General features: G+C 51.7%; 1 protein-coding gene across 4 annotated transcripts in view; it reads right to left on the bottom strand.

The window, feature by feature from the left end:
* Positions 1-12,974, bottom strand: part of Myo16 (myosin XVI) — a 524,759-nt gene that overhangs the window by 85,920 nt on the left and 425,865 nt on the right. For all 4 annotated transcript variants that reach the window (XM_078016333.1, XM_078016334.1, XM_078016331.1 and 1 more), the window contains exon 28: positions 4,556-4,658. In XM_078016333.1, coding sequence (XP_077872459.1) covers positions 4,556-4,658 — 103 coding nt within the window. The remainder of the gene's footprint in view (positions 1-4,555; positions 4,659-12,974) is intronic.

Below are 12,974 nucleotides of genomic sequence, written 5' to 3'. Positions count from 1 at the left end.
TAATTCAAAGTATTTGGATCATTTTTTCCACAAATGAAGTGATTCATGGACTGTTTCATAAAGAAAAATATATCTGGTGGAACAGAAAACAGCCCTAGAAGAGAGTCATGTAGATTCTATTCAAATCATCTCAAGAAACTTCCATTTCTCCCGAGCTAGCCAAGTTTCATCTTGCCAATCAGGACACAGCCCTCCTGGTCCTCCTGCTCTGAAGTGCACCGTTCCCGTGCCCACACGGTGGGGAAGCAGCAGGATGCCATCTCGCCACCACGGCCTCTGACTTTCTTTACTTTTTAAAAAAATAAAAATACAGTGGAAACAACAGTTTTGAGTATGAGAACAGTGGTTCCTGGAGTTGGCCAAGACCTGTGGTTCCCAGTTCCCACCCTGTGAAAGAGGCCTGAGGGGCCTTGGAGAGGAAAAGGCTGGATGCGGGGAGGATGGAATGGAAATTAGCTGTCGGAAGGCAAAGTTTGGAGCAAAACAATGTGACTTATGTTTTCTTTCCCAAAAATGCTTAAAATGTTTAATTTGGTCTAATACAATAACCTACAGTTAAGGTAGATTTATGGAGCAATTATACATTTTAAAATTGTTTTTAATCATGGAAGTAATGCATTAATACAATTAGAAACGTAGCTATAAACAAAATGTATGTCTGATTTTCAGCTCCAAAAAAATCTCTAGGTATTACCAGTGAGGTTTTTGTTGTGAATTACATCAGATTTTATAATTTCTGAGATATTTATGTGTCTATATAAAAGGTGGAATATTGTCAGTAGCTTCCTATTCATAAAGATAGGCAAGAGTCTGTGCCGCATCCGTCCTTCCGTCTCCGTGGGTAGAAAGATGGTTGGCCACCCCACAGACAGGTCTCTTCTGGAGAGGCCCTGGTGCTGGAGGGGAGGCCGCCCTGGGCTAGATGTGGAGGAGGCTGAAGAAGGTTCTGGGCTTTGGGGAGAGCGAGCAGGGGAGAGTGCACAGCCGCACCTGGCGTCTGGAGTCCTGGGAACTGCAGTGAGCAGCGACAGAGCTGACCACACAGTGCAGTGAGACTGGTTCCAACTGCCTCTGCTCAGCAGGGACCGCGGCCCTAACCTGGTGCATCTCCACCGTGGATCGCCTCCCCCACTTGCTGGCTCTAGGCAGCTGGGTGGCGTGTAGGTCTTGGCTCTGAATGAGAGTTGATATCCAACATCACGTGATTGCGGTCTTTCTCTCCTCTTCCTCCCACTCCTGGTCTGTCTTCTCCTCCTCTCCTTTCCAAAATACAGCTGGAAAGAAGTGTACAAATGCTCCGTGCTCCCGGCTGGCAGCTGGGCTAGGGAGCGTCCTGATGGGTTCAGCCTGCACAGGGAAGTAGCTCGGTGGGTTTCCCCTCCTGGGACAGTAAGCACGAACCAGACCACGGGCAGGCCGCCCAGGTAAGCGGGCAATGCACAGGTGCTCCAATCAAAGCACTACTAGAATGGACCCAGGGCTTTCGAGTTCTGGAATTTGAATGGAATGACTTCAGAATTGGCCTCTGGTGAGGGTCTTGTGCTGTTTGTATTACATATCGAGTTAAATGCAGAGGCGAGAACACAGCATAGGAAGAGTCACATATTGGCCTTGACAAAGTGGCCTTCCCACAAAAGTGCATCTCAACTGCACCTACTGCTTGGTTCAGTATGCTGGCCCCAGGAGAAGGGCCCTTGGAGGCTCACTTTGCTCATATCTGAACTGGGGTCAGAACTACATAAACTGCCTGCTTTCCTTTCTGCGTGGAATTGTTATTAGGCTCAAATTAAATAAAGTTAGGAAAGTTCTGGTTAGTCGTAAGACCCAAGTGAGACCCGTGGGGACAAGAGGCATTCTGACTTACGTGGTACTGAAGTTCCTCTAGCTGACTCCAAACTCGAGAGCACATGAAGAGTGTGTGGCACGCACAGGAACACACGCATGTGCAAAAAATGGGTAGTGCCTGTGGGTCATGTGTGAACCCAACTGAGGACAGGACATGTCTACCCTCACCTGGGTCAGGAGACACTGAGGTCTGTTTTTGTCACAATGTACAGACTGTGTCACCGGGGAGCTGAAGACTTCAGGCTGTCCTTCAACAGGGTCTATTAAATTAGGGAAGGATGACAAAACTTCCAAGACCCATTATAATGGCAATAAAAGGATAATGTTTTTATTTAAGAAAATTGAATCTCTAGCTAAGACCATAGGCAGGTTCACACAGAAAAAAAAAAAAGATTCCAATCTCTTCTCTCCTCTAGCATTGCTTTTCGAAATATAGGAAAGAACAGCCATTAATCTTATGCTAAGCATAAAGGGACAAGGCCTGAGCACTGACTAGTAAATTAAAAAAAAACAGCACCACCCTGGGCCATTTGGCAACAATGCCACAGGTACAGCAGCTGTCCGTCACCACCTGCTGCTGCCGCAGGCAGACAGCTCCGTACTCAGGGCCAGGGGAACAGAGCCACAGCAGCACCTTGCAGCGATCCCCACATCTCAAACACAGGCTCTGCTCCTGAAACTGAGGAGTCTGAATGCAGGGTCAGGAATAAGGGATTTTTTTTTTTTTTTTGGAGAAAAACTACTTTGCTGTCTATGTAACAGTGAAACGTGAATGAGCTTTATTTCCATGAAGTCCATTACTTTTCTCACGGCACAAAGTCTATGGGAGTTTCCACCCTGAAGAAGCTGCGGGAGGGCAGAGCTCTCCAGTGGGAGGACACGGCACGAGAGCAACGTGCTCTCAGAGTGAACGCAGGACTCTCTCCCTCCTTCCTCTTGTATCTTCAGCCTCTTTGTGTGGAATTTAAAAACGAGGAGAAAATGGATTTGTGCAATGAAATGGGAACCCTGTCCCATTTTTAAAATCTTGATGTTCTTTTTCGAAGTTCTCGTGTGTGTTCCAACTGAATAGCATCCTCAGCTGCTATTTCAAGGGTCCCAGCACAGACACAGATCTAGAAGGAGCAGCGGCTGCCGGTGTGCACCAGTGTCTCCCAGCCTGCTCCCACAGCCCCTCTTTCCACGAGCTGCAGGGAGCCCTGCTCAGGGGCTGTGGTCAGTGCCCACCACGGTCTTCATGGGAGATCTGCTCCGGATTCCCTTGCTCTCCCCGTATGTGTGGAAATGCACGAATACATGTGAAGACACATACACAGACACACTCTTCATTTGTGTGTATTCTTTAAAAGAAAAGTGTACAATAAGAAAGCCTTGGTGTTACGTTACTCCGGAACCATTCCTCCACAATCGCTTATTAAAAGATTCCAGGGATGAATCAGTTGAAGTGACTCTGGCTGCCTCCAGGCTTGGAAATCACAGGTCTGTGCATCCCACACCGTGTCACCGCCCCGAGTGTGGCTCACTGACATCAGGCCTGTTAGTAATCCCCCTCCTCCTTCCTTTTTTATCCACTTTGGCACTGTGTGCCTCTCTGACAGCCACTGGGTGAGTAAGCTTCCTCCTTCAGACTGTTATTTAAAGTTCAACTTCCATTATCAGTGAGAAAAAAGAAGAGAGCAAAGAAAGAGACGGGGGACAATGGAGTCCTGACTCAGCATCACCAACAGCAGGCTCTTGGTCCTCGTTGGGGACAGTTGAGTCTGCTGTGACCTGCAGTAGTCCCTGCCTCTGTCCATGAGGCTGGGGCACTTTCCGACCTGGCCTGCAGTCCAGAGCCAGCTGCTCGCACCACTGAAGCGAAGGCCTGGGTTTGGTCTCCTGGATAACCATAGGCTTCTACTTACAGTCGCTGGGCCTATCAACGGTCCAAAGGGGCTTGTGTCTGTCTCCCAGTAACTGCTGTTTTACAAAACCTATCACTTCGAGCCATGCTGCTGGCCACCTATGCACCTTGTGGTACTTCATGGCCAGACACTGCCCATGGCCCCGGTGTCATGTCCAGGATTGCTCTGACCTTACCTTCTCCTCCCAAACCTCCTCTTCCTAAAGGGAGATTCTGATGCTCTTTGAGTAGTCACACAACACCTGGAACTGTCCCCTCCTGCCCCAGGTGGGCATGCCCATGTTACTTTACTTCTGCTGGCCTAGTGGCAGGTGCCCTGGACCCGGTTCTGCTCCCCAGGGATCCCAGACCACAGACAGACGCTCCTCATAGTGACACCTCTGCTACCAGCGAGACCAAGGTAGGCAGCTCCACGCCATGGCCAGTGAGCAGCAGAGCCAGGCAGAGGGAGACGGGAGGGCCTGAGCCGGGCCTGAGCCGCCTGCAAACCCTGGCCTCAGCCAGCAGATGACCCAGTGCCTCGGTGTCTGGCTTCCCTGAAGTTCCTACCACTACAGTTCGGATGTTGTACATGCCCCCAAGGCCACGTGGGATCTGGGCAAACAGGGCCACCCACTGTGGCTGTGACCAATCTCCTAAGTGGCCTCATGTGCTGGGCGAGACGCCACACCCCTGAATCCTAGGAGCCATTCCTTATCCACGCATCTGGGAACTCGTCTCCGACAGGAAGACCCCACGGCTCCCCGCAATGACCCGCTCACTCCTTAAGGTCCTACCCTGGAGATCCCCGGCTTGTCGGCCACCAACCTGCCAGCCCCGTAGTTGACACTGCTGCAGAAGAAGCCGGCACCTCTCCTCTGCGGGCTGCTCCTCCTTCTCACGCACGAGTGTGTCCGCCAAGGGCTGGTACCTGTCAAAAGCAGCAGACACAGGAGGAGTGACTGACAGCAGCGCAGGCGACCACTCCTCAGGGTTGTCCTCCTCACGTCACTGCTCAGCCCCCTAAATGTCCCGGGAACCCAAGTCCCCATCCCCTGCACGCCCACCAGCCAACCGTGGACAGCCCCACCTTCACAGGGAAGGCGAGTTTTCAAATGAGTCAGGAATATTTTTCAAGCCTTTAATTTATGTTTAGAACTGTCAAAAAGCAATACAAACCATTAATTCAAAGAAAATTTGAAGAGAAATAAATCATTCCCTTAGTTTTAATGTAACATTTGAATTGCTCTTTAAAAATACAGATTTTAAGAAATTTAAGTATCTTTCTTATGACCACTTGAGAGTGAATCTAGCTGTTGTTAGAGTCCATAGTAAAGAGACATGAAAACAACTGCCAATCCCATTTAAACAAGAGGTAGAATAGCTTCCTTCTCATATACTAGGGACTGGGTATTTTAAATGTTCTCAAAGTACATTGCCTCAAATACCTCTGAATAACTGACTTGCATTCCTTAGCTGAAATTTGCAGCAACATGATAGTTTTATATAGATTTTTCAAAAATGACTTTCAAAAGTATAGCCCCCATTCAAAAAAGTCTCTATAAAACTTCCTTTGCACTTATGGTATTTAACCTGAACTATACGCAAGACTTCCCAGGAAGAGGAGGAGGAGGAGGAAAGAGGAGGAGGAAGAGGAAAGGTGGGGAGGAAGAGGAAAGGTGGGGAGGAGGAGGAAGGAGGAGGAGGAGGGAGGAGGAGGAGCAGGGGGAGGAAAGCCACTCAATAGCGAATCATTCACAGCAGAGCCTGGACACTGAGCCGATGCCAGGGGCCGGGGCAGGGACCCTCTTGCTCATCACTTTGCCCACACTGTGCACACATAAGTGTGGGAGGCTGAAGCAGCCAATCTGGACTTTTGATGGTTATTAAGAATGTGATTTCTTATTCTCTAGGCTTTCAGGGTGGCATCTTTGTTATATCCTGACCATACTGTGGTGGCTGCAGAAAAGAAAGGGAGATGTCCAGGGTGCGACAGAGCAGAGCGAACAGGCACACTGAGTGTGTGAGGAGGGTCAGGAGCTGGAGTACTGCACTGGGCAGTGGGGACCACCAGATGATGCTGCCACGTGACAGCAGCACGTCTCCGAGCAAGCCTGGGTGATGTTGGTGGTGTTGCAGTGCCTGAAGGGGACAGGCGATACAAAAGCACAGGATGTCTGAGTAGGAAAGAAGCCGGGGTGGGAGCTGAAGTGAGGCTTCGGGCTCTGCCTTTGCTGCACCACTTCTACAGGGCCTATGCCAGTGACCTAGAGGTGATTCTCTGCCCGTCCTCACAGAGAGGCTTTGCTCCTATGTCACATTCACGGTGTGGGAGGACATGACAATAGCCCGGGATTCTCTGGCTGAATCATCTCATCATTCTCTGGATGAGATGCAAATTCTATCCTTCCCAATGTGTCCTCAAAGTGCACGCACTGCTGCAGGGTCAGTGACCATTGTGTAGATTTCATGGCGTCCACCTCTGTGTGCAGCAGGTGCAAACGGGTGACGAGAGGCCATGAGCTTGGGCAGGGGAGTGGAGGTTGGGCAGCGGCAGTTCCTGGGCATGGAATGAATGCCAATGCTTCTCACGTCACCAGTCATGCTCTGCAGAGGCAGAGAGCCTGCATGACAATTCTACCTGGGAGGGGGGGGGCAGAGACGTGAAGTCCCTTGCTCGAGTGCACGGCGGTGATGCTTCAGGCTGAGTTCTGCTCTCCAGGAGGTGAGCACACGGGATCTGTGGAGGAAGGGTCTTTGCAGGGTGGGAGTTACTATGAGAGCACTAGGTGGGCCCTACTTCAACATGACTCAGGGCCTTAGAGAAGAGGAAAGTTCCCTGTGAGGCACCAGCACCAGGAGTGGCCACTGAAGAGGAAGTGATATGGCTGCAGACGAAGGAAGACCAAGACCTGTGGCCACCACCAGCAGCCAGCAAGGGCCAGCAAGCGCTGTACCCACTCTTAGAGGGAGCAGGGTCCTGCCTTTGTCAGCCTCTGGCCTCCTGAGTATGAGTGAATTTCTGTTCAGGCTGCAGTCTGTCAGGCGGAGCCTACCGTACTTTGTTAGAGCAACACCAGCAAATGGACACAGAGGGTACCCGTGGCTGAACTGGAACCCAGGTGACCTGACTACAGGCTGTCCCTCCACCCCGTTGCCACAATCGGGGTGAGAACAGCCTGCCCTGCCCCCAGAGGGGCCTAAAGTGCAAGAGAAGAGCAGGCATGCAGAACTGAGCAGGGAAAGAGCGCTGGCCGTCACAGCACCGTAAGGGTTCCCACAGGACCCTGGGTTGGCTGGCCCCGGGCCCCTGGGCCTCTTTTACAGTGGGCTCGTGGGGAATGCAGGCTCACTCATCCTCGGAGCACCCAGCATCCCCACCATTCAGCCGGTTACACAGCGACATGCAAGCACTCAAACCACCTCTTTATTCTCTCTGATAACTGTCTCATCTGGGAGCTTTGTTAATTATAACCAAAAATTTAATTTATATAATTCAAGTATCTGAATACAGGGTTAACAACTCAGAATGAGAAACCTTGCACTTGATGCTTTTTTTCTCACTTTATGTTGTTCTTTCAACACTTGAAATGGCATCGTTCTGACATTTCCCCTGGAAAGACAAAAACATCACCTTGGGCAGGGCGAGATACCCGGATTCAGTGAGACTTCGGTCACTGTGTCTTTGGGATGTGACTGCCGACCACAGGTGGGAGAACGAGACCATGTTCTATCACTGAGCCGAGAGGAGACCACCCAGGAACTTCAATCTAAGACTCAGGCCCCGACAGCCTGCAGCAGCAAGTGGGTCCTGAGCGAGGAGCAGTTGCAGATGGGACTTGTCAGCGCTTGTTCCCCACACCCCCTACTCCTGTTGTCCCAGACCAGGACACCGGGGTCCACTGGAGACCCCTATTCTCAGGCTTCCACCCTTCCTCCATCTTAGATGAACCAACTGACAATAAAAAGTAAGAATCAAGTCTTGTCTCAGCCTGGGTTAGAACAAGGGGAATGACCACCATCTTGCTCCACCTCTAGAATCAGGTCCCAGTGCATTCCAGCTCAGTCAATCAATTCACCAGTACTGACTGAGCACAGGCGTGTGCTGGGGACTCTTCTGAGCACGGAGAATGTATGGGGAGTGAAAAAGGCTAAGTCCTTATACTCTACCACAAAGAGGGCACCAAAATTAAGGAAGGAAGTGTGCCAGATATTATATCAAAGACTCAGAGGAAGGAAGCCAGGAAGCCCCTACTGTGCGCAGATCCCAGACAGGAAGGAAGCTGGCCTCTCCAGGTTGAGGTCAGAGGCCTTGAAGGAGCACCGTGCCCACCCTGGGAACGTCGAGGAGGCCAGTGTGGCTGGAGAAGTGAGGAGAAAGGTGCAGGAGGTGAGCTCAGAAAGATGAGCACATGGGAGAGGGCGTGGGCTGCAGATGACGGGCAGGACTTGGCTTTAATTCCGAGTCCTGCAGGCCAGCGAGTGGAGGGGAGGAGTGGAGCCATTTCGCCTGGTGCGGAAAGCATCGGCCGGGCTGACAGCAGGCTGCAGCAGGGTGCAGGCCAGCCAGGGAAGCCACGGGGCCCCTTCTCAAGCCTGGGGGAGAGACTTGGAACCAAGATGGTAGCAGTGTGTGGGGGGATGAGAACCAGTGGGACTTGGCACCAGCTTATGGACCCGACAGGATTTTCTGAGGGATGGAATGGTGGAGGTGAAAGGAGAGGTGGTGCAGGTTTCGACATTTCCTGAGACGGAGTGGAAAGGGAAGAACACTGTTTCCCATACCAGGGCTGCGCAGATGGAAGGGAGAGGGTGCCGGTGGGAACCCAGGGGGAGCCAAGGACCCAGTGTGGGCCAGTGCCTCCTTTGTCCCTGGTCACTAAGCTGAGGATGGTTTCCTCCCTGCCATGGTCTCACAGTGGCTGGACAGGCTGGTGCTGACTGTGTAGAAAACCGAGTTCACTTCTTTCAAGGTGTCCTTGTTGTCCTTGTGGAACTCAAGCCTTAAGGCGTGTGGGAGGTTCAGGCCTCTCCCATTTCTTGTGGCTGCGGCTCTGCCCACTTCTGACTTGCCCTTCTGCCTGTTACTCTGCATCCTGAGTCAAAGTTCCTAAAAACGTCCTTAACATGGGCACTGTCCATAGAGTGCTGTCCAGGGGTGGACACTCCCCTCAGTGCACTCAGCATCAGGACTGGGATGACATAAAAATTCAAAAAAATCATGGTATCTTACAAAATCATAGTGAGACACACACCCCAGGCTGAATTCACTTTGAGGTCCCTGATTGAAGACACAGAGAGGCTAGCGACAACTGAGAGGTATCCAGTAGGACCTCAGGAAAAGGATGGGGTAAATGTTTCTCCCTTCAAGAGTCACTGTTTCAGACAATTAGCAGCTTTGATATCCTATCTATGGAGTTGGAGACGAAAATGAGCTAATGCACAGACCTCAGAATTCAGGCTGAACATGATGGCCCTTAACCGAGGGTTTCAACAGGTCAACCAGGAAGGGGGGGAATCATTTTCTTAAAAAAATGTAAGGTATGTAAATAAACATTTTTTTTAACCTCAATTTCTCTGAATTTGTTTCTCTTGGCTGAATATTGAATTTATCTCTTCATTCTCAAAAAAATCTATTTTTTTTTTGTCATGCTAAAACCCCTTAATCATTTAATTCTCTCAAGAAATATTTATTGAGCTCCTATTATGGGCAAGATATTCTGCCTGGAAATGCTAGACCCCAAGGTGAGTGAGGTGAGGTTCTCACTCCCCTGCGCGCACTGCAGTGTGAAACACGACTCGCTGAGGCCAGCATCAGACCTCAGAAAAGGTGTGGCCCTCTGGTTTCAGGGCCTGATGGAACACATCTGATTATGGTCATATTTTTACTTCATGGTGGACCTCAAAATGTTTGGGGAAAACCAGTTACCTTTTCATCCCCCAGGAACACAGGGGACAGTCGATGACGAGAGGAGAATGGAAAGAGACATGGAACGTTCTAGAAGGACTGATGGAATGGACAGGAGGGAAGGAGAGCAGAGAGGGATGGTAGGAGACACCCATGGGACGGCAGAGTCGAGCTGCGGTCAGCAGTGAGGAGCACTGCAGGGATTAAAGGGCATCTGCAAGGACAGGACCAGAAGGGTTCGGTGATTGGAGGGTCAAAGCCAGTGTCCGAGACCTTGGAGAAACACATCCCTATGTGGGGCACCCAGGCCTCAGCAGATGGCCATGAGCCGTGGCTCAGCTTTGGTGGCTCAGGTCGTACAGCTTGAGAGGGAAACGAGTGGTCAGCGTTCCTTGGATGTTCTGCTCTGTAAAGGCAGTGAACACTCACAGTGCTGACGGGCAACGTCTGAGCACAAACCCTCCATGCACTCACCCCAGGTTCTGTACGTTCATTTTAGGATGAGGGCGTACTTTCTTCTAGAATGGCTCTATTGACATTCTCCCTGGAGCACAGCATGGTGTCTGTACCCGCCACAGACACCCAAATGTGTCCCCCTGGCCTGTGAGTGTTGCTCTCCCTGTCCCTGCTCTTGCAGTAAACACAGCACAGGTGCAGAAGGGTGATTTTCTCGTTGATTCCCAGCATCGGGCAGGCTGAGTGGCGGGATGCCCGTACAGCTGCCTAGCAACAGGACTGACATGCACTGAGCACGCAGGGGGAAGGATGAAGAAGGCAGCGCTGGGGCTGGGGAGACAGCTCACACCCATCTCACGAGGAGGGTGGGGCTCGGATCAGAAGCAGGGATGAGTCACAGAAGGCAAAGATGTGCAACTTTGTTCTTTTAAGAAAAAGGATGTGCAAGCAAATAGACAGGTTGTCAAGAATCCCCTGGTTCACAGAGGAGTCTTCTGTGTTCTCAGTGCACATGGCCTCTCCTTCCTGTGACTCTGGCTCAGTCACCCCACTGGCCTGCAGTGTAGTCCAGGCTGACCGTGGCACCTGGGGTCTCCTCACACCCCACTCAGCAGGAGCTGCTGCGCTGCTCGGCTCGCATGGGAGGTTTCGTCAGGTGCTCCTGTCCAGCTTCCCTGACGGTTCCTGCCACCTGCCCACAGGTGGACAGTCCACTCCTGCACCCCCAGGCTCCTCTGTGGGCGCCATGCCTGTGCCTGGAGCTTCTCCACCATCACAAGCTTCTCCACCACATGCACACCCCTGCAGGGCTGGGCCCCTTCCTGTGCGTTCACAGGAATGATGACAAGGGGCACCAGCAGAACTTGCACTGGCTGCTGAGCCTCCTCCGACATTCAGGCCTAGAATTTGGCCTGAGTTTATTTTCTCATCCACTGGGATCCCCATGAGGCTCCAGAGTTCTCACAGTAGCCCACTAGGTCTCCACAAAGGGAAGGGTCTTTGCACGGCTGCTCTGCCCGACCCAGGCCACTGCTGATGCGATGGGTCAAGGCTGACTTCCCTCGCCCTCCACATTCGGGGGGACACGTGTCGTCACCCGTAGAAGTGTAGCTAGGCCATTCCCGTGGCCTTGAGTCTTTCCTAAGACTCTGAGGAGCTGGCCTCCTGCAGCTGTGAAGTGCAGGGTGAATGGGGAGGACTAGGGTGGTCTCTCCAGGCAGCTGGCTTTGCCATGGGGCTTGGAACAAGATGCTGGGGGTAGGTGGCCATGTGTGGCAGAAGGCCAGTGAGGGAAGAGCCAGCCCTGGACGTGGCCTTCAGCCAGGCTGGTGCTGTGGGCTGTGGGAGTGGGCGTGGGCAGGGACTTCCCAACTTCCACTTGCGGTTCTCCGGGGTTGGAACTGGGGTGGGAAGGAAGGAACAAAGGAAGGTTTATGAAGCGGCTCTCAGGTCCAGGCAAGGCGGTAGATTTCCTCATACGAACGTGAATTCTCCCCACAGCCCCAGGATGACGTTTGAAGAGGCTTTGTCCAGGGCAGAGCCGGCATCCAGCCTGACTGTGGGCCCTGGGTCAGATACAGCTCCTTCTGATCACATGGGATGTGGGTAGAGGCAGAACCTGGCTTCTTCACCTCTGTCCTCGAAAGGACAAAGGCAGCCAGAGTCATGACTGAGTGAGGGAAGGTGGTCAGACAGTGGAGGTGGGCCCTGTGGGCTCTTACCCTCCATGATGGCCACTCCCTTCATTGTGAGTCCTCTGCATCACTGTTCAGGAGCTCTTCCCCTCCCCCACCCGAGAGCGGTGGTCATTGTTGATGATATTGTTTGAACGCTGCATTTGTCAAGCTCCTATCTATTAAGACCCGAAAACACAGCCTCCAAAATGAGACTCAACTTCTACACACTGCTGGAGGAGACCTAGAGGACACAGGCAGCACTGCATGGAGAAGGAGAACTGGATTCTGGAGCAACTCCTGCACCAGCCACAGCCCTCGGCACCGTCAGGAGCACCATCCAAAACCTTCATGGAGTCTGTGGCTCCCACCTGTGTGCTCCAGCCCTGCCCAGCTGCCGTGGGTGCCAGAAGAGACAGTAGGTGCGGAAGGCCAGGACCTCCCAGCCTCCACTCCCACCATCTCCACCTCCTCCGGTGCCTCTCACTCCAGACCCTGGGGCAAAGCAAGCTGTTCAGAGATTCTCCTTAATCCTGTGGATTTCGTTCCTGTACTTCATGTAATTAAGCGGGGGTCTCCCATTCCACATAATATGGCAGATGAATAGTAAAAAAGAGCTGAATTATACTGTAGCTCCTGGGACCAGGCAATACCAGCATGCAGATAATAAACGAATCCAGCATCTGTGAAGCATTTACATGACAATGCTCTCGCACTCTCTTACTGAGAGCTGGCCTCGCCACTTCATCTTAATTGTGCAGTATAACAACATTCTATTTATTCAATAAATGGATGAAAGTGAAACTAAATTAGAACTGTCTCCGAGTGGAATGTGCACAGAGTTCCTTTCCTGAGCCGCCTCCCAACACATCTATTTGGTTTCCAGGTCTGTCCTCTGATACAGCCCTAGGCTATTTTTGCACATAGAAACTCTTTATGGGTAAGACACAGTATCCACAGCCCTCTACCACAGAGCACAGAAACTGTTTCCCCTGGGGGACACAGATGTGGTGGAGACGAAATAATGGCCACGGGGCAGGAGCCAGTCCCGCTGCCTCCCGAGCCGGCTGCACACTCTCCAGAGCACAGCCAGTTCTGTACGTGCAAATTGACGGGCTTCATTTCCTCGGCCTGAATGTATTCCTCCATTTACTGGCTGAACCAGAGCTTGTATTTATCAGGTACAAGAACAGCTTGTTTAGTTAAACTG

Source organism: Ictidomys tridecemlineatus, chromosome 6 (genome assembly GCF_052094955.1).
Source record: "Ictidomys tridecemlineatus isolate mIctTri1 chromosome 6, mIctTri1.hap1, whole genome shotgun sequence".
Classification (NCBI taxonomy): domain Eukaryota; kingdom Metazoa; phylum Chordata; class Mammalia; order Rodentia; family Sciuridae; genus Ictidomys; species Ictidomys tridecemlineatus.
The sequence above is the reverse complement of the archived record's forward strand: the minus strand, read 5'-3'. Positions and strand labels throughout refer to the sequence as shown.